General features: G+C 31.3%; 2 protein-coding genes across 4 annotated transcripts in view; one reads left to right on the top strand and one right to left on the bottom strand.

Annotated features, from left to right (window-relative positions):
• The window catches only part of PCB (Pyruvate carboxylase), a 29,631-nt gene extending 11,357 nt beyond the window's left edge, over positions 1-18,274 (top strand). For 2 of the 3 annotated variants that reach the window (XM_065513309.1, XM_065513310.1), the window contains 7 exons: positions 7,266-7,383; positions 9,055-10,564; positions 12,403-12,450; positions 13,315-13,712; positions 15,732-15,991; positions 16,061-17,090; positions 17,278-18,274. In XM_065513309.1, the coding sequence (XP_065369381.1) occupies positions 7,285-7,383; positions 9,055-10,564; positions 12,403-12,450; positions 13,315-13,712; positions 15,732-15,991; positions 16,061-17,090; positions 17,278-17,526 (3,594 nt within the window). In that variant the 5' untranslated portion in view covers positions 7,266-7,284 and the 3' untranslated portion in view covers positions 17,527-18,274. The remainder of the gene's footprint in view (positions 1-7,265; positions 7,384-9,054; positions 10,565-12,402; positions 12,451-13,314; positions 13,713-15,731; positions 15,992-16,060; positions 17,091-17,277) is intronic. The other variant, XM_065513311.1, reaches the window with a different exon arrangement.
• A 1,359-nt stretch (positions 18,275-19,633) lies between these two features.
• On the bottom strand, positions 19,634-22,185 carry LOC135961097 (transducin beta-like protein 3). Its single transcript, XM_065512586.1, has 2 exons — positions 22,084-22,185; positions 19,634-22,016 (listed from the first exon to the last, which is right to left on the bottom strand). The coding sequence occupies exons 1-2, from the start codon at positions 22,107-22,109 to the stop codon at positions 19,673-19,675; spliced, it is 2,370 nt and encodes a 789-aa protein (XP_065368658.1). The 5' UTR covers positions 22,110-22,185; the 3' UTR covers positions 19,634-19,672.
• Between the last annotated feature and the right edge of the window lie 365 nt (positions 22,186-22,550).

Raw genomic sequence — 22,550 nt, 5'->3', positions numbered from 1 at the left:
CTCATTTTGGGACATGATACGAATAGATATTAGCGTATGTTATAAACTATTTTCAGACTTTGCTAATTTATCTATATTTTTTTTTGTTTTGTTTATCTTTAAAATGTGTACAACTAAACAATGGGTGTGTTCGCTAAATTCGCATTTAAATTTAATGAAAATTAAATGATTTTTTAATGAAACAGTGTGGTTGCATACATTTTAAGAAATTTAAAAATAAATTTTGAAAAATATTTGTCAATTCTTAAACAAGTTGGGTTAACTTTCATTTAAATACCTGTGTGCTAAAAATAAATTTTAATGGTTTTTTATTGAAAGACTTATTTTATTTATTTATTCAAATCAACTCATTATAGTCTATATGTATATTTAGACAAGTTTAATTAAATTATTAATACAAACTAGCGAGACTATTTGTTTAAAATTTTTATTTAAACATCAATAAAATGCAGTTTAATGACCCACTTCAAAAGTCTTAATGATTTTCCAGTTTTAAAAGATATGTATTCGAATCGTTTAATTTAAAAATTAAAAATGGTTTAAACTTGAATCAAAAAATGAGTAAAATTTAAAAAAAAACATCAATAAATTAGCAACAAAAGTCTTTTCAGTAAAACGTTAATTAGACTTACTAATTGTTAAGTTAAAGATCCAGAGGGGATGCATTAGGAATTCCAAACCAAAAAGTTTTCATATAAAAAGGTAAAAAAGGAAATATGTAGAACAAATTTTAATGTTTCCCTCCAATCTGGATCCACGCCTAAATTAAAGGCATATTCAATATATAAATAAAACTTAAAAAATCAAGAATAAATAATAAAAGAATTTATTAGTGCTCCCAGACATCCCATTACATAACTCTGAAATTCTATATAATTTTCACTTTGACATAAACAACTAGCGAACGCAGCTAATATTTATTTTACAAATATTTACTTTTTTAATTTACAATTTAGAGTTTATAAAGAACACACATTCATATATAAATATTTAAATTTTATTTAAATAAACAAATAATTCTCAAATTTGTTTTCCGCTTCTCACTTACTTTGTTAACACGCGCCAATTTTTTCCAAAAAAATAAAAATAAATTAAAAAAATCGCACAAAACTGTCTAAAGTTCAAACCAAAATTTAATTTAAAAATTATGATAATTTAGCTAACAAGAGGGGGACATAAAAGAATGGCAAAAAATACAGCAAAAAAACACACACCAATTATTTTGCACACATATCTCGTAAAATACAGGGGGGCTCGTCTTATACATACATTTATACAAAATTATCTTTTGTATATGTATTGAAATAACAAAAACAAGTTCAATTTTTTTATTATACTCAAATAAAAACTTATCTACATTTTGTTTTAATATGACTTTTAAATGTCTAGCCATAGAATAATGGAAAAAAACTTGATATGTATGTTATTTTTAGTTAACAAAAAAATCTTTAATAATAAGCCCCAGTCATCATTAATAAAATATGCAAGATGTGTTTTTGACCGCTATTAATTTAATCAAGGGGGATCGTCTTATATAAAATATAATTGTACATAACATAAATAAGGCAACATTGTTTTTTTTTATTTTGCGTTATCAGAGGCGTTGCCAACTTTAATTGTTTGCTGTAGAAAGAAGATTAAAGCAAACATTTATTTCTATTGACGCCATAGCATATTTGGCCACAGTGATATTTTTGCCCATAAAATTGTTTATTTGTACTGTATTTTTGGTAGGTTATCAACTATATTTATTAGTATTAAAAATAATAAAAAAACTAACCCAACAATAACTAGACATTCATTAAATGTCATCATTAATGTTATTGAGCCTGTTCTCTCTCTCTCTGACTCTCTCTTTGCCTTCCGCTTTTCTTAAAGTTTGTTATAATATTTAACGAGTTTTAAGTACTTAGCAATTTATCAATCTTTTGTTTTAAATTCTAATTGAATCACGAATAGTGACTAAAAAAAAACTATTTATTTTGTTTTAAAATTCCATTAAACTATTTGTCATGCATCTTAACATAAAGTCGCTGGGTAACTTTAAAGGTATTCATTGTTAATTAATTTTAAATTATTGATAACTTATCGAAAATAAAAAAAAATATTTTAAAGATAAAATAGCTGAAGGCTTTAAAAATTTACTATAGCTTTTTTATAGCCAGTGATTTGATAAGAATTTGTTATAGCTTACAAGTAGGGTGCCTAATTTCCCGGGAAATGTTCATTCCTGGGAATTTTTAATACTAGTTTTAATCGGTCAAAAGTCAATAATGTCTCTTAAATGACTAGATACTTGTAAGGACTATAATTACCCATCGAACTTCCTTCCAAACATTTTTATATTGAAAATACAATTTTTCATATACATACATTGATTGACAATACAATGGAAACTTTTGCAAATACGCCTTTGTTGTAAATCTCGCATTTTTAAGTCAAGTTTAAGTCAATCATTGCTAAACTAACATTACCGATATAACAGAAAATACCTTTACCGAAATAAGCAAAAATATCGTAACCGAAATAATCCAAATTAGCGTTACCGTTACCTTTTTACAGTTTCGAATAGGTAGCCAACCTTGATTTTATATATAAAAATAACATAATTGGCAACATTTAATTCCTATTTCCTTTTGAAGTGTAAACAATGATTGGCAACACTGCATTCTCTCATTTGCAGTTGACACACATAACGCCCTCTATATGTCAAATCACATCAATATCATATCTTCTCTATTTATTTTAATCAACAGGCATCTAGTCAACGAATCCCTTATAGACAGTAATTGTTACTAGGCTGACTCCAATTTATATATTTTGGATCATTTGACATGTATGTGCTCTTTTTAGTACAGATAGAAGGCAATTGGTTATTTTATATACCCCAGGTAATCTAGCGTGAAGTCAATCGTCACTTAAGTGTCTCTAAGTAATCTAGAGTGTAGTCACTTTAAAAAAAACGTTGTTCACTCTAATGAGAGATATGTACTCTTGAAAATGACATAAAAGTTATTAAAAACAAAAACCCCATTCAAAAGATATGCCATTTATTGTACATCCCACATTTCTTAAGACATACACCCAATATAAACAGGATGACAAACGTATAAACACCCTTACCATAGTGAAAATAGTTTTTCATCTATTTTTAACACAATCTTTTTTTCAAAGTATACTGTTACGTTTTTACCTTTTAAAAACAGTGGTTTATTTCCTTTAAATAAACCGAATACTTTTGATTGCAAATAAAAGCAGTACAGTGGTTTAAAAATTGTAACAACTCTTTATTTATTTAAATTTACACAACAATTTAAACAGTCACTCTATTTTAATACACACACTTAAATTACACACTTTTTAATGTACAAGTATACACTGGTAATACAGTTGATGTTACTTATAGCAGCGTCTATCATAAACTGACTAACTACTGCAACCTCTGTCACTATGTATACACCGCGCCATCTTTTGAGTAGCTTCTACAATTATCTTAACGGACAAAACTAGAATATGCAAATTCTAGAGCTTTTAGCAGCTTTAATGTTAATGTTACCAGCTTAAATATTTAGTGTTGCCGTATTTACAATCAATGCTAATAACATTATTGATAAGTAGACTACACCATTTCCAATTGTATTTCAGAAGTTTCTAATTTTATTTCAGAAAATTCCAATTGAATTTCAGAAATTTCCAATTATATTTCAGAAATTTCCAATTATATTTCAGAATTTTCTAATTATATTTCTGAATATTCCAATTATATTTCAGAAGCTTCCATTTATATTTCAGAATTTTCTAATTGTATTTCAGAATTTTCCAATTATATTTCAGAAATTTCCATTTGTATTTCAGAATTTTTAATTTATACTTAAAAAGTTTCTAATTATATTTCAGAATTTTCCAATTGTATTTCAGAATTTTCTATTTGTTTTTCAGAAATTTCAATTGGTATTGATATTAGAATTTTCTGAAATACAATTGGAAATTTCTGAAATATAATTGGAAAATTCTGAAATATAAATGGAAAATTCTGCAATGTAATTGGAAATTTCTGAAATTCAATTGGAATTTTCTGAAATATAATTAGATATTTCTGAAATACAATTGGAAATGATGTAGTGACTAGCCATCGATTTGTAAACTCAGCTAACAATTTTGTGTTCGCACATGAATTTGTCTTGTTTGGACACCTTTTTCAATGTTATACTCCTGACCACGCGAGCTAATTCATGATTTTAATTTAAAAATGTTCGAAATTAACTGAAAAATCATTGTTTTAAAGAATTGTCAATGAATTTAAATACAAAATACCAAAAATTCTTAAATTATTATCAACTTTAACCAGATTTGTCTTTAAATTTAAAACGTGCATGTTTAATCGATTTTATATTATTATTCGTCTAAAATGTTCAATGAACTCTTTTATGCACGAAAACCTTGACAACGATCCATAAATACATGATGTACATACAATATTTGTATGTTCATTTATATATAAATACTTATTGTTTATTTGCATAAAAATTATTTGTATATTAGAAGACACACCACCAACCAGCCAAAATAAACAAATAATATATAAATAAATAGATACCGGCAAATATTTAAAATAAACATTTTAAAGACTTTAATATATAAATAAATAATTAACACCATTTATTTTTTTTAATATTACCTCTATATTAATAATGTAAAAATTGTGTCAGCATTTGTTTGAAAAAATTCCCAACATTTTAATTTAAATATTAATAACAATTTGTATAAAGGTGTTAATTTTATTAATTTATACTTTCTTAATTATTATTTCAATTAATAATTATAATCTGAAAGAAAATTATATAGCATTTAATTGAATAATTTTTATGATCATTGTTTTACACATCGTGTGATTTATTTTATCTTAAGTTATTAATTAAATGGAATTTTCTATTGTTGGAAAAGAAAACTGATAAGATTATAATGTCGATTTAATAAGGAAACATATCAATTAGTGTCACTATAGTAGGGAAACATTAAGGGGGATACAATATAATGCTAACTCTCTGTCTATACTTGACAAATATTTATCATAACAATTAATGACGTTTGTTGTCAAGACAAAGTTGTCTGAGCAAAAGCACTAACAATTTTGTCATAACGAAGCAATAATACTAATAAATGGAGACTGTACCTATATTTTTATCTTGACAACCATTTTGACGTTTATCGTGATAAAAATGTATCAGGTATAGACAGAAGGTAAAGAAACAAATTGATTTTGGCGAATCAAACGAGAAAATCATCAAGAAAATATTATTATTTTTTATACAAAAAACTAATTTTCTAGATATTTACATAAGTATAAAAAATGTTTCGATTAATTTCAAATCTTAAAGATCTTAGACTTTAAAATATTCCTTTATAATTTTGAAATTTTCTTTTTCATTCTTGTAACATTCACTGTTCGTTGTTTACTTTTCGTATGCAATTTTATTTATTGAAAACCTTTATCCAGGAATTGGTTTTTCATTTTCTTACTCCAATATTTACTGATGTGATTGTCTATAAACATGTCCAATTGTGCAAACATATGAAGGTTTATTTATATTGGATAGGTGTGTCCTTCTTAGGGTTTGTAATTATTATTGTTTAGACATTTACACAAGGGTTGGACTAAGAAATTGTAATTTATTATACATTTTTATACCCTTCACCTTCGTTAGAAGGATATATATTTGTTTGTCATTCCGTTTGTAATTTCCACAATATAATTTTCCGAAACTATAAAGTATATATATATTCTGGATCCTTATAGATAGCGTAGTCGATTAAGCCATGTCCGTCTGTCTGTCCGTCTGTTTGTTAAAATCAATTTTCTGAAGACCCCAGATATCTTCGGGATCCAAATCTTTAATAATTCTGTCAGACATGCTTTCCTATTGAAAATCAGCGAAATCGGTCCACAAATGGCTGAGATATGAGGAAAAAACCAAGACTACCTCGATTTTTTACCTACATATATCTGGATTACTAAGTCATTAATATAGACAATATGGATATCTAATGATAGATATTTCAAAGACGTTTGCAACGACGAATATAAGACCATAGTAAGTTGGACCTACAATGGGTCAAAATCGGAAAAAATATTTTTTCACCCGAATTTTTTTTTTCACCAAAAAAAATTCAAAAACAAAATAATTTTTTTTAAAAATTCAAAAAAAAATTATTAAAATTTCAAAAAAACGAACAAATTTTTTTGAAAATTTATAAAATTTAAAAAAAAAAATAAATTTTAAAATTCGAAAAAAACAACTGAAAAAATTTTGTTTACCTAAAAATATTTTAAAATTTTGTTTACCTAAAAATTTGTTTACCTAAAAATATTTAAAATTTGTAATTTGAAGTATAATTTGGTGAAGGGTATATAAGATTCGGCACAGCCGAATATAGCTCTCTTACTTGTTTGTTTTAACATTGTAACCAAAAGGAAAGGATATTGTAAACAAAGTTTTATTTAGTAATTTATGGCAAACTTGTAGTTATTAAAGCTAAATTTAACTATAAGTTTGTAAATTACTGCTTGTGGAAGGAACATTTCTGCATAAATGAAAGTACATATTAATTAAATATTTTTTTCAATACATTCCCTTTTGATTTAGTATTCTGACAAACGCTTAACTTCTTAAAAATAAATTTTAAGTTAAACCGGTTACAAAATTTGCAAAATATATTCAATATATGTAAATATATTCAACAAATTTATTTATATACATCTATAGAAAACAAATTTTGTCTGGTCATTCAAAAATCGTAACATGTTTCAAGTTCAAGTTAAATAAAATGCAATTTAAGGCCAAAATTGTTTTAAACATGCAAACAAAATGGAAACACGTTTATTAGCCAGTGATCATGTGACTGTCAGTGTTTTTATTTGTTTCAAAATTTTAAAAGGAAAAGTAGAACTTACTGATCGTTATTGAGCGGCACACACTTTATTTGGAATAAATTAAAACGCTTAACTAAAAGTACCTAATTAAAAGCATATCAGACATAATCAATTTTAAAGCACCAAATTTTTATCAATCGGAACCCATTACCCAATGTATAAATCTAATGATTCTTTAAACTCTTTACAAAATTTAATCTTTACAAAACCTATTGTTTATGTATTTAATATTAAAAATTATAGAAAGATCTTTATTTATTAATTTTAATTTATGTTAATCTATTTAATTTTTATTATAAATATTAATTAACTATTTATTTTTCTTTATTTTTAGATTCTAACAAAACATAAAGATGTTGTTCGGAGTTGCCCAAACAGCATTCAAGTCTTTACGGCAGACTGCCCCCCGAGTCCGTGTCTTTTTATACAACAGAAATGCCTACTCCACACAGGTAAATAATAAAAAACAAATTTTGCAAGAAATCGTTTAATTCTACAGTACGAATGAAACCGAACTAAACCCTACCTAATATTCGTCGTAATTCAAAACTAAATAAAACTTTATCAAAGTTCATATAAAAATTTGTGCTTCAAAATTTAATAATCTGGATTGTCCCGTTATTAAAAAATCGACCATTCGATTTTTTACCTATTTTTGATCTATATCTGGATTACTAAGTCATTTATATAGACAATATGGATGTCTAATGAAAGATATTTCACCTTAAGACCTTTGCAACGGCATAAGGCCATAATAATAAGTCGGACCTACAATGGGACAAAATCGGAACAAATTTTTAAACCGAATTTTTTTCACCCCAAAAAAGTTTTTGTCATAAATTTTTTCACAAATAAATTTTTGACATAAAATTTTTTTCACCAATAAATTAAAATCAACTTTCGGAAGACCCCAAATAACTTACAAACACGATTCATACATCAATATCTCCGGAATTCCAGGACAACCTCGATTTTTTGCCTATTTTAGACCCTAATGATAGATACATATTTCAAAGACCTTTGCGTCGACGTATATAAGACCATAGTTAGTTGAACCTACAATGGGCCAAAATCGGAAAAAAAAATTGTAACCCGAATTTTTTTTTACCAAAATTTTTTTTCGCTTAATATTAAAAAAATAAAATTTAATTTTAAAAAATCAGTTCAAAAATTTTTTTTTACAAAAAAATTAAAAAAAAATCTACTTTGGAAAAAAAAAATTTTGTTTACCTAAAAATATTTAAAATTTTTATTTTGAAGTATATGGCCGATATCAAAGTTCGGAAGCCTTTATTGGAAGACCCTTTATATCCTTTTAACGATTCCATTAAACTTTAGTACTCCAAACGTATTGTACTCATTCCTTCAAGAATTCATTCTTTTTAGAACTAATTCTTTATTGATTGAATTAATTCCATTATGAATTAGTTCAACGATGAATGAATTCTATTTAAATAAAAGCCTTTGAATGAAGCTAAACAATTAGAATTTGGGAATGGTTTTATGGAATGAATGGTTGAAATTTTTTATTTTGATTTTTTATTTTATTTTAGTGAATTAAGCCCAAATTAAATTTATTAATTCGAAGCTCTGAAATTTTACTACGAGTACAGTCCTAATTTAAATCCGAATATTCGGTCGTACTCTATTCAATTCCAAAAACTATTTATCTCACCCCCATTAAAAATATCAACTTAAACTTACCTATGAGTCTTACCCCCAGTATCACGAAGGCTGGTTATGTGTTAATTAATAGTTATACTGACAGTTTTCATACAAAAATAATTTTAACCGAGAGTATAACTATTAGTTAAGGCATAACCAGGCTTCTTGTTAATGGGGTTTAGTTTTGAAAATTTAGGCGAACTAAATTTGGTGATTAAATTTAACTAATCCCCTAATTCAGAAACAGGAATGGAAAACAATTTTAAAATTTGTGTAAAACAAATTATTTCTAACTGAAAATTAATTTTCTGTTCGTGTTTTTGAGAAAATGTTCAATATTAAGACCCAGTTAAGTCTTTACTTTTAAAGGGGGGTTAATATATTTTATTTATCCATTTAAATTCAATATCCAATTCATTCAATTTCACTCTCTATTTCCTTTTCCCCGAACCGTTTAGGTTGAATACAAACCCATTCGCTCCGTGTTGGTGGCGAATCGTGGTGAAATTGCCATTCGTGTTTTCCGTGCCTGTACCGAATTGGGCATCAAATCGGTGGCCATCTATTCCGAACAAGATAAAATGCACATGCATCGCCAAAAGGCTGACGAAGCCTATCTGGTGGGCAAGGGTCTGCCACCCGTTGAGGCATATTTAAGCATTCCAGAAATTATACGTGTCTGCAAAGAGAATGATGTGGATGCTGTGCATCCTGGTTATGGTTTCCTCTCCGAACGTAGCGACTTTGCTCAGGCCGTCATCGATGCTGGTCTTCGTTTCATTGGTCCCTCACCCAAGGTTGTCCAACAGATGGGTGACAAAGTAGCTGCCCGTATTGCAGCCATCGAAGCTGGTGTACCTATTGTACCCGGTACTGATGGTCCCGTCACCTCTAAAGCTGAAGCTGTTGAATTCTGCAAGAAACATGGTCTGCCCGTGATCTTTAAGGCTGCCTATGGTGGTGGCGGTCGTGGTATGCGTGTGGTACGTAAAATGGATGAAGTCGAGGAAATGTTTGAACGTGCCAGCTCAGAAGCTAAGGCTGCTTTCGGTAATGGTGCCATGTTTATTGAGAAGTTCATTGAACGTCCCCGTCACATTGAGGTGCAGTTGTTGGGTGATAAGGCTGGTAATGTGGTGCATTTGTATGAACGTGATTGTTCCGTGCAACGTCGTCATCAAAAGGTGGTGGAAATTGCTCCTGCTCCCCGTTTGCCCAGAGAAGTGCGTGATAAAATGACCGAAGCCGCTGTACGTTTGGCCAGACATGTTGGCTACGAAAATGCCGGTACCGTTGAGTTCTTGTGCGATGAATCGGGCAACTTCTATTTCATTGAAGTCAATGCTCGTTTGCAAGTTGAGCACACTGTAACTGAAGAAATCACCGGCATCGATTTGGTGCAATCACAAATTCGCGTAGCCGAAGGTATGACTTTGCCCGAACTCGGCTACACCCAAGAGAAAATTCAACCACGTGGCTATGCCATCCAATGCCGTGTCACCACTGAAGATCCCGCCAACGATTTCCAACCCAGCACCGGTCGTATCGAAGTATTCCGTTCCGGTGAGGGTATGGGAATCCGTTTGGACAGTGCCTCCGCCTTTGCTGGTGCCATTATCTCACCCTACTACGATTCCTTGCTAGTCAAAATCATTTCTCATGCCACCGATCTACAAAGCTCTGCCTCCAAAATGAATCGTGCTTTACGCGAATTCCGTATTCGTGGTGTCAAGACAAATATTCCCTTCCTGTTGAACGTTTTGGAAAATCAAAAGTTCCTTCATGGCGTCCTCGATACCTACTTCATTGATGAGCATCCACAATTGTTCAAGTTCCGTCACTCACAGAATCGTGCTCAAAAACTGCTCAACTATTTGGGTGAAGTTTTGGTTAACGGACCTCAGACCCCCTTGGCTACCACCTTGAAACCCGCTGAAGTATCTCCCCATGTACCCAATGTTCCTTTGGGTAAGTATTTTTATAAAAACTGGGTTTTGCTTATGTTTTATTGTTATTGTTGCAACTAAAAAATAAACTGTTGTTTATTTGCTTTTATTTGAAAAAAGGAATGGCTTTCAAGGTCTTCGTTTAATGTTTTGGTTTCTAACCTCACAAATATGTAATCATTCGAAATTTATGCAAATGGGCGTTATTCACATTTTGTTTAAAGGGTTTTTTATGAGCTGTTTAGTTTTCAGCTTAATTACACAAAACACAATTTTATTTGAAATAAATTGTTGGAAATTGCACTTTTTGCACTAAAAAAATATATAAAAAACTGAGTAATTTACTTACAAAAATTTCAAGATTCAATTTTTGTTGTCCTTTTCGATATTCTAAACGAAGTTTCAAAATAATTAATTCTTAATATCATTTTCAAAATCAAATTAAATTTTATCTCTTAACAATTCCCTTAAAGAATTCATTGCGAATTAATTCGTTGTATTCCTTAGTACTTCAAACAATTTCACATGAAATATTTTCCCTTTTCCTTTTTTCGTTCATCAACTTTGTTCACGTGATAAAATTCCCCTTGTTGTGAAATTTTTAGATGGAATTTTGTAAACAATAAACAGCTGTTACGAACAAAATTGACTATTGTGAATGAAATGTTCATGGGAATATCACGATAGCAATTTTCCCTTCGAGGGAAATGGATATTTCATGGCAACAAAATTTCACATGTTATTGCCGATAGGGGTGAGAATTTATTCTTTAGAGAATTAACTCATTATAGATTCATTCAAGTTCTCTATAATTCAAATCTATTACGAATACAAATAAGCTTTAGAATTTTTTTTTCAACTCATTTTTGTAAATGATTAAAAGCAAAAAATCTAAGAAATCTTTCATAATATATTGTACGTATATAGAATACTTCTAATATACATACAACTCTGTAATTTGGAGCACTTACCTCCAATGAAAACCACCTGTTAAATTCATTGGAGTTGTTATTAAAAATGGAACTACTTCAGGTTGTGTTTCAGCAATGATTTTACCAATGATTGGTATTCTTTTTTTTCTGGTTATATTAAGTAAAATGTTTTTCAAAACTTAGTTTACGGAATATAGTTTTTAAAAAAAGGTTACATTACATTGTAAGTCACTGGAAATAGCAGTATAAAAATTTAATTTAATTAAAGGAAATTAGTTAAAATTTTATTAGTCAGATTTACAGGTTTTAATTACAAAACTCAAAAATTAACATTGAAAATCTGTGCAGTACAGAACTTTGAAATTTTGCTCATATTTTTAAAAGTTTCAATAGGTTTCTTTGCACATTTTAATAATAATTAAAAATAGTGGAAAAAATTCACAAATACTATTAATAAAAACTTATTTATAAACAAACCTATAAAAAAAACACATCAAACAACATTTGATACAGGGATCAAATTTCTTATCAAAATTGTGTGCCCTCGTTACGTGCAGAATATTGATATTTTTCTTTTTCAACAACAGAACGTCATCACTTGGCTTGATTTTCTTTTATCAACTTATGTTTCTAAATCATTAAATGTTTATATTATTTTAGCTTTATTTGTTTAATTACTTTCCTAATTTCGTATTTATTTTCTTTTATATGTTGCATTTTGTTATTAATACACTGAAAAAAAACAATCCAAACCAAACACATCATCCATCTCTCAAAACTATTTCGAAAACATAAACAAACAAACCAAAAACAAAACATCATTGTTGCCAATTAACAAAACAAACAAAAAAATAAATGTGGCCACTCAAATAAAATAATGTTGCCAACGTTCTTCGCCTTACAACGGTAATTAATTGAAATAATGAAGATTTATCTCGCGAAGCCATAGAACGTGAAGAACGTGGTGAAGCTAAAGGTATGTTTAATGTCATTGTGTGTTGTGACAAATTTCAAATGAAATTATTAACATTAAACTACATAAAACATAAGTACTTAAATACATACATTCGTCTACATACATACTACAAGATGGTTAAAAAGAAATCGGTACAGATTTATATCAGTAATATATAATTCGTTAAATACTTTAATTTGTTAATAAAAACTATCTCTTAACAAAAACAAATCATTGTAAGGTTAAAATGTTATTAAATAAAATTTGATATTTCCCAATAAGCATTTCTCCTGGAATTCAAGTTGAAAGCATGTTTAATTCCCGCCTTGAGTCAAGTGTCACTAACATTCTCCAGTAAAAAAAGAAATTTAAATTCAAATCAAATATTTTTTGTTTGAAAGTATTTTAAATTTTCATATATTTTTCAAGTTTAAAATGTAATACTATTTCAATTCAAGTAAAATTCTAGCAATATTTTCAAGTCCTTGAATTTTTAGTTCTTTAATGCTTATTGGGCTCAGTTTTAAATAAAATTTAACAGTTAAACTAAGATTAAGAACTACCAAATAGTTTATCCATCTTGTTTTAAACCATTACCACATCCACTCACCTTTAAATTCTAATTAAATATTACCTTAATTTTGTTATAATTTTGTAAATGATTTTAAATGTTCTATGTTTTTTTACCTAGACATGGGCTTTTTTTTCCAAATTTCTTTACTAACTCTTATATGTATATAAGGGGCTCAAAGTATTCCTATAACAGCTAAAGCTTTAGCCTACTACCATGCATCTTATATTTTACCTAAACCCCATTTTTTTCTAACAAATAATAATAATTTAAACTTTTATACAAATCCCCTCAAAACCAAAAAAAATGTTTAGTTACCGAACCACCAAAGGGTCTGCGTCATATTTTGACCAGCCAAGGTCCCGAAGCCTTTGCCAAAGAGGTGCGCTCTCGCAAAAATCTCTTGTTGATGGACACCACCTACAGAGATGCCCATCAGTCGTTGTTGGCCACCCGTGTTCGTTCTCATGATCTTTTGAAGATTTCTCCCTATGTTGCTAACAAATTCAATAATTTGTATGCCTTGGAGAATTGGGGTGGTGCCACCTTTGATGTGGCTCTACGTTTCTTGCACGAATGCCCCTGGGAACGTTTGGAAGAGATGCGTAAATTGATTCCCAATATTCCTTTCCAGATGTTGTTGAGAGGTGCTAACGCTGTTGGTTATACCAATTATCCCGATAATGTGGTCTTTAAATTCTGTGAATTGGCGGTAAGTAAAATGTTTAAAATAAATTGTTTTTAGTTGTGCAACTATGTTCTTACTTATTATAATATGAATACAGAAAAAGATCAGCTGCCAAAAATCGATCTCGTGAGATTTTTTGGCAATAAATTTTGGGTTTTTATGTAACTAACCTATGACCTACAACTTTTCTAAGAAAGGTCAAAAATTGTTGTTTAAATAGATGTTCTTTAATTTGTTTCCTGTTTAGCTAATATAATAATGTAGACTACATTATTTCTTGTTAAAGGAATGATGCCAAAAATATATCTCATAACTGACCTAAATATTTTACACCTTTTCTAGCTGAAATTGAAATTAGTATGTTCTCAAAACTCCTTGACTGGCAATATTTTAAGTATTTTGTTTAGATGTTTAATGTTTTTCTTCTCCATTATCCCTCTTGGGTGCATATGGCTTCCACAAAGCATTTGTTTTCGCTTCTTTTCCATGTAAGATTACACTGTCCTTGAAGTATCGTGCGTCTCCATGTACGATGTTGGCATTGGCTCCAGTCTACTGTTATTTTGCCTTGTATCAGTTTCGTTGTTCCAGCTAAATAGATGATTGGTCTGCTGTAGCAGGTTCTAGAATACATGTACGATCTTGCTATAGGATCCAGTCTATTGTTATTTTGCCATGTATCAGTTTCATATAAGTTTCAGACTCAATCCCGATTTCCTTCTAAAAAGCACATAGTTACCACGAGAACTTACAGTTCGAAATAGCGCCAAAGAATTTGGCTTTCCTTGAAAATTCCAGATTGGTAACGTCCAACCATGTTGGTACAAATTCCAATATTAATCTTCTGGAAAAAAGTGACTGGATAGACTACCAGACCGTTTTCTTTGATTTAGTAGTACGCCAAAATCGGATTCCTTACGATCTCTTGTGGTTGGATAAAATGTTCCTTTCATCAGCAAATACTATCTTGGTACTCATTCCACTGAGCCTGAAAAGTTTTATATTCACGACAAAGTTCCACAAAGTGGAGATATAACTCTTCTTTTCGGTGTGACTCTAGTCACAACATTCCTTGTTCTACTCATGCCTAAACTAGAATCGTATGGCCTACAATTATGGGGAACAGTCTCTTCATCCAACATTGAAAAACTGCAGAGAAAACACCAAGACTCTTGAGAGTAATGACCGGCGCTCCATGTTATGGTAATAAGGCTGCCTTCGTCTCGTACAGCTCATCGTTCCTTTTGTGATACCTGAAGAGGAAAAAAGAGAAATAGAAGTTGGAGAAAAGGGAAGTCTATAGATTGAGTTAGAGTGAAATTTGCAAGAGCAGTGTATAGGTAGAAATGGGAGGAGAAGAGGTTAATAATTCAAAGAATTCATCTAATGCTAGGTTCCTATGAGGTGCAATTTGCATGTTCGGTCTTATCAACCACCTGCTTTCCCTGATAAAGGCGTCTATGCACCTTAGTTCCTTCACAGATAATCCGGAGAGGGTACTAAAGGATCGCTCACCTAAAAGCCTGGCACGTAGATCACGTAGTGTAGGATAGTCTCTTCCTCATTATGACAACTTCAGCAGAAGTTGTGATAAGGTAACCCAAGAGGAGCTCAAGTACTCCAGTATTAGCTACATGGTAAAAGTATTAAAACATCCAAATCCTCTTGTAAGGGAGCTACTATCTTTTGAGGGACATAGTCGCTTAAGAAGATGATGATACTCTATGTATTTCAAAGGCATTTTGAGTACTTCTACCTAAAATTATCTAATTAACTTAAATGGGATATTATCGAAGTAGCTCTCTTCGAGGATTGCGCTTTATCTCTTATTTCATTAGTTATTTTTCTTACGCAACTGTATTTATTCTTTTGCAATTGTCATTAATAATTGCCCTTCGTAATTAGTCAGTCTTAGAACAAACATTTTAAAGATCCGAACTATTTGTCAATCTAGCTGAATGATTATCTCAATTAGGATTTTGTACTAAAATCATTCAATTAAATCATCACACTTATTAACAATAATTTCCCTCGCAATTTCAGGTCCAAACTGGTATGGATATTTTCCGTGTCTTCGATTCCTTGAACTACTTGCCTAATTTGATTTTGGGTATGGAAGCTGCCGGCAAGGCTGGTGGTGTTGTTGAGGCTGCTATTTCCTATACTGGTGATGTCAGTGATCCAACTCGCACAAAATACGATCTGAAATACTACACCAACTTGGCTGATGAATTAGTCAAGGCTGGCACACATGTGTTGTGTATCAAGGATATGGCTGGTTTATTGAAACCACAAGCTGCCACGTAAGTTTGAATTTAATTTAATGTCTCAATTTAATACTCATTAAATTGTTGTTTAATTTATTTGAACAGACTTTTGATCTCTGCTATCCGTGACAAACATCCCGATATACCAATTCACATTCACACTCACGATACCTCTGGTGCTGGTGTTGCCTCCATGTTGGCTTGCGCTCATGCTGGTGCCGATGTTGTTGATGTTGCCGTAGATTCCATGTCTGGTATGACTTCTCAGCCCAGTATGGGTGCTGTGGTAGCCTCTTTGCAAGGCACCCCCTTGGATACTCAATTCCCATTGAGTGATGTATCCGAATACTCTGCCTACTGGGAACAAACACGTACCTTGTATGCTCCCTTCGAATGTACCACCACCATGAAGTCTGGCAATGCTGATGTCTACATGAACGAAATTCCCGGCGGTCAATATACCAACTTACAGTTCCAAGCCTTCTCTTTGGGTTTGGGCGATTTCTTCGAGGATGTCAAGAAGTCCTACAGAGACGCCAACTTGTTGCTGGGTGATATCATTAAGGTTACTCCCTCCTCCAAGGTTGTGGGTGATTTGGCTCAGTTTATGGTTCAGAATAAATTGCAAGCCGATCAAGTATTGGAAAAGGCCGAAGAATTGTCATTCCCCAAGTCGGTGGTTGAATTCTTGCAGGGTTCTATTGGTATACCACATGGTGGCTTCCCCGAGCCATTGCGTTCCCGTGTCTTGAAGGATATGCCACGCATTGAGGGTCGCCCCGGTGAAAATTTGGCCCCCTTGGACTTTGACAAGCTGAAGAAGGATCTTAAGGATTCTCATCCTAATATTACCGAACGTGATGTTATGTCTGCTGCCTTGTATCCTGCTGTCACCGAAGAATACTTGCATTTCCGTGAATCGTATGGCCCCGTTGATAAATTGGACACACGTATCTTCTTGACCGGTCCTAAAGTGGGTGAAGAGTTCGAAGTTAATCTAGAAAAGGGTAAAACATTGAGCTTGAAGACTTTGGCTATGTCCGAGGATTTGACACCAAATGGTGAGCGTGAAGTGTTCTTCGAAATGAACGGTCAATTGCGTTCAGTATTGATTCGTGATAATGAAGCTTCCAAGGTGAGTTGAACTATTATATTAAACAGTGACAGCAAAACATTGCTCAATTATTTTAACACTTCGTTAAGCCAAGTTTAACTAATTAAAGATGAGAATGAGACCTTGTTTTTGACTCGTTAGTTAAACTATTGTCTTTTATTTTTGGTTTATTATTAAAACTTGATTTATTTCTTCTCTTTTTCTCTAGGAAATGCACATTCATCCCAAAGCCTCCAAAGCGAACAAGAACGAAGTTGGTGCTCCAATGCCTGGTACTGTAATCGATGTCCGTGTTAAGGAAGGTGACAAAGTTGAAAAGGGTCAACCTTTAGTCGTCTTGTCGGCCATGAAAATGGAAATGGTTGTTCAATCACCCAAGGCTGGTATTGTTAAGAAAATGGAAGTTATCAATGGCATGAAATTGGAAGGCGATGACTTATTAATGATTGTAGAATAATTTAGCAAATAATAACGATTCAATCGATCATATATATGTGTCACTTCTCCCTCAACAAACCACTCCCCCATGTCCATCCCTCATTCAATTTAGGTGTAGTTGAAATATGCGTGCGCGATTTTAGAAATCTTTACACAAATCACTTTCTACAAAATATAATAAAATTAAATAAATAAATAAATTTATAATATAAAATAGAATTAACGCTAAAGTACCAGTGATAATGTTTAAAAGGCCAATCAAAAGTTCAAAATAAATGACATCATGTAATACGTTTATATAAATACTTAATTAAGCTTCAAACTAAAAAACAAAAAAAAAAACATTTTGTTAATTCTTTTCATTTTTGTTTTATTTTAATATTTTTTTTATATTTTTGGTTTTATGTTGGTGAACTTTTGTTTTGCCCTTTCTCTTTACGCACAATACAGTTGTAAGTTTTGTAAATTATAATCTTTAGTTCATTTTCTTTTTTCATTTATTGTTTAAAATAATATGAGTCCTTTTTTATAGTAATTGTTAAGTGTTGTTAACTTTTATTATTTTTTAATTTTATAGATACATATATAATTTTTTTCATTTGTTTCTTTAAGCTTTAAAGTTATGTATGTATTGTATATCTTTTTATTTTTTTATAACAATTTTTAATAAAAATATGTATAATTTCTTTTTTGTGAAAAGTTTTAATTAAATTATCCGTTAATATATTTGAAATAAAAGTAAACTAAAAAATATTTAAAAATAAAAATGTATTTTAATTTTTCTTAAATTATCAGGGGGTGCTTCAAAAACTTGATTTTCAAAAGACAAAAGATGCAAGATTGAAGCTAATCTATGACTATAGTCCCACTATTGAAGCTAATTTCAGACTATATACAGCCCAATTATGAATAAAAATTCCCCGGGAGTTTTTTCCCTTTTCTCATTTTTCCTATTCAAAATTAATGGGGAAAAAATCCCGGGGAATTTTTTATTCATAATTGGGGTGATAATCTAAGGTCTACGATTGAAGCTAAACTAAGACTATTAAAGAACCACGATTGAAGCTAATCTAAGACTATGTGAAGACATACGATTGCAGCTAATTTTAGACCATCGATTAAAGCAAACCTATGACTATATAAAAACATACTGTTGATGCAAATCTAAGACTACGATTTAAAATAATGCAAGTCTATATGAAGACCTAAGATTTAAGCTAATCTATGTTTATATAAACACCTAAGATTGATGTTAGTATAACATTACATAACATGCGATTGAACCTAATCTATGGCTATACAAAGACCTTCGATTGAAGCTAATCTATGACTATCAAAAGACCTATGATTGAAGCTAGTCTAAGACTATATAAAGGAATACGATTGAAGCTAATCTAACAGTATTTAAGGACCTACGATTGAAGCTAATGTAAGACTCTATAAATACCCAAGATTGAAACTAATCTATGACTATACAAAGGCCTACGATTGAAGTTAATTTAAGTTTATGTAGAAGTTAGTATAACACTTCATAAGGACATGCGATTATAGCTAACCTATGCATTTATAAAGACCCTGGATTGAAGCTAAAGTATAAAGCGACCTACGATTGAAGCTAATGTAAGACTATATAAAGACCCAATATTGAAGCTAGTCTAAGACTATATAAAGGACTACAATTGAAGCTAATCTAAAAGTATATACGGACATACGACTCCAGCTAATATAAGACTATATAAGGACCTATGATTGAAGCCTTCGATTGTAGCTAATCTAACTAGTCTAAAACTATATAAAGGCTTACGATTGAAGCTAATCTAACAGTATATAAAGACCTATGATTAAGCTAATATCAGACTATATAAAGGCCTACGATTGAAGCTATATAGACCTACGATTGAAGCTAATCGAAGACTATATAAAGACCTATGATTGAAGCTTTATAAAGACCTACGAATCACGCTAATCGTAGACTATATAAACCCTACGATTCACACTAATCTAAGACTTTACAAAGGAGCTAAACTAGGAGAGACCTGCGATTGTAGCTAATCTAAAACTATAAAATTTTCTTCGAATGAAGCTAATCTAAGCTTATATAAAAACTAGGACACAAATAAAATCTCTTTTTTTTTGTTTAAATATAAAAATATATTTATTTTAATTTATATACTCTCAACAATAAAATCCAAAAAATTTAATTCTTTACTTAATTCTGTAATACGTTTAAAATGACGCTGCACATAGGGTGTAACAACTTCAACCAGATTTTTGGAATTTAAAGTGCGTTGCATTTTTGGTTCCACCAACATTTCCGCTAACAATTGCTGCAATACCAAACTGGAGACCTGTGAGTGGCGGGAATTACAACTCCACACCTTAACATGATCCAAGAGCGTTATCTTTTGATCATTATTTAAATTGGATATCATTTCTTCTATTGCCTTAAAATCACGTCGTCTGACATACTGATTTAGTATATTGTAGGAAACTTTAGGTTTACCTAATTTAAGAGCCAATTTAAAAGCCTTTTTCAATTGATTATTTTGATGTAGTAGCAGCTGCAAAGCTTGTTCTTGCTGCAGCATTTCTTGGCGGTTATCAATTTCAGTATTTTTACATTCTTCTGTTACGTCCCTCCATTTGATAAGTTTAGAATCGGCGGCGGCACTGAAGAAATATTTTTGTGTTTTTGAGGAAACGGCTAAAGACCAAACACGATCGTCATGCTCATCCAAGGTTTGTATGCAGGTGTTGGTTTTGATGTTCCAGAGTTTGAGAAGACCATCCGAACCGGAGGATAGAATATATTTGCCATGATCTATAAATTCGGCTCTCAATACGGTGGCTGATTGCTCTAGACGCTTAAGACAAGTAAGATTGGATAATGACCACAGACGTAAGCTGCAATCAGATGAAGTAGTCAAGAGAATTTGATCGGTGGGCGAGAAACGAACACACCAAACACCGCGTGTATGGCCCTTCAAAGAGCCCAAAATGCTGTGGCTATCGGCTGACCATAATTTGGCAGTTTTATCTTGAGATGCTGTAGCTATGATCTTGTTATTGGGAGAAAATGCAACACAGTTGACTTCTTTGTCATGAGCAGCAGCAGCATATTTCACCGAAAATTGATAATCGTCATTTTGTTTTGATTTGCCTTTCAAAGTCCACACCTTTAAGCTGCCACTCTGGCAAACCGAGGCAAAGGCATTGTCGCAGTGGTAAGCAAAACTTATGCAGCCTATGGTAGCTGTATGGCTATTTATATGTTTGGCCAAGCATATTAAATTGGCATTTTCATTGTCCAATTGCCACAGACATATGGTGAAATCTTTGCCAGCCGATAATAGCAATTTACTGGAACCGGGTGTGGACAGTGACATTACGGTATCCTTGTGACCCGTTACAATATTACAATTCATATGGTTGCCTATATCGTATAACTTTATATGTTTGCTATTGGTGGCCATGGCCAGAAACTCTTCAGATTCTCCCAGAAAACATACATCAAGAATTTCATCATTGAAACCTATCAATTGCTTAAAACTGTCCACTTTGTCTTTGGACTTTATATCAAAAATTAATATGTTATGGTCTGCGGTGACAAATGCCAACTGCTTGTTAGTGATATTAATCATTAACGTGGTGATTTGGTACTCTTCCTCTTGGCACTCTAAAAGGGTAGATATTTTACTGGTTTTGCTGGAAATCTGTTTTAAATTGCCCTTAGCTCCTGCCACTATAATTGTTTCGTTATCTTTGTATACTACTCCCACCAACTCTTCATACATGGGTATTACTTTCATTTGTTTGCCATCCTGCAAGCGCCAAACTATCAATACTTTGTCACGACTGGCGCTGGCTACAAATTCACAATCGGCTGTTTGATCGGCAAAAGCAAAGCCTGTTACTTGTGATAAATGTCCTTTCATTTTGGCTTCCACTGTTTTGGTCTCATAATTCCATTTATATATGCAATTATCTGAACCAGCAGCAAATATTTCCAATTTTGAGGTATTAGGATGGAATTGCAATAGTACCGAAGGTCCGGTGAAATCTTTTAAAACCGCCAAGCATCTACTGTTTTCGTAATCCCAGACTCTCAAAGTTGAATCGGCTCCACTAGTACATACCAAGCGTCCGTCCGCATTAAATACAACTTTAACAACTGGACCACGATGTTGACTTTTCCACAACTTCTCCACTTTTCCTGAAGACAAATGCCACAGTCTTAACAAGCTGCTACGGTGCACCGTAACCATATATTCTTGGGTTGGCGATAAATCAAAACAATAAATTTGATCATCAGTTTCTTCCTCCTCTTCACTGGAAATTTTCTCGCCCTGTTCATTGTAATTTAAGCCATAGGAGCGTGATACTAAACCATTTTCCACTTCAACTTTTGTCACTTCGCTGCCATTTAAGCAATAAATCCATTTGCCATCTTTACTCCAGGCTACATCGCCACCAGCATAGAAATTGGCATAACGTGCTTCCACAGCATAACTACAAAGAACAAACACAATATTTTAATGAATATTTAATTGGTAATTTTATTAACCTCCTTTATTACCTCTTTTCACTAATGTTTAACGACATTTTACATTGACTTTTAATTAAATTGTTTAGAATTTCTTTTATTCATCCGCGTGTAGAAAAAAACACTGAAATTCTCTCAGAAAAAAATGTAAATAACAACATGTGCGAGGAATAAAGTTACCAGATGTGTTAGATGTCCACAGTAAAACATATGGTAGAGTTGCTAAGTATTTTACAATTTAATTAGTGTAAATAGGAATTGAGGGATTTATACAAAACATGTTTTAAAACGTTTTTTTACAATTAATTTAATTTTTTTTACAATGCAATAATCATATATATAAAGCCAATAGTTTATTTATTATTAATTTCAAATATTATTATAAATTTGTCAATTTAATTTTATCAATGATAATTTTCAGACTTCCATAAATTAGTTGTCTGACATAACATTTAAATTACAGTGAGAATGGCAATACAATGGAAACTTTTTTGAAAACT

The sequence above is a fragment of the Calliphora vicina genome, chromosome 5 (genome assembly GCF_958450345.1).
Source record: "Calliphora vicina chromosome 5, idCalVici1.1, whole genome shotgun sequence".
NCBI classification, from domain to species: Eukaryota; Metazoa; Arthropoda; class Insecta; order Diptera; family Calliphoridae; genus Calliphora; species Calliphora vicina.
This window is presented reverse-complemented; position numbering and strand designations above follow the sequence as displayed.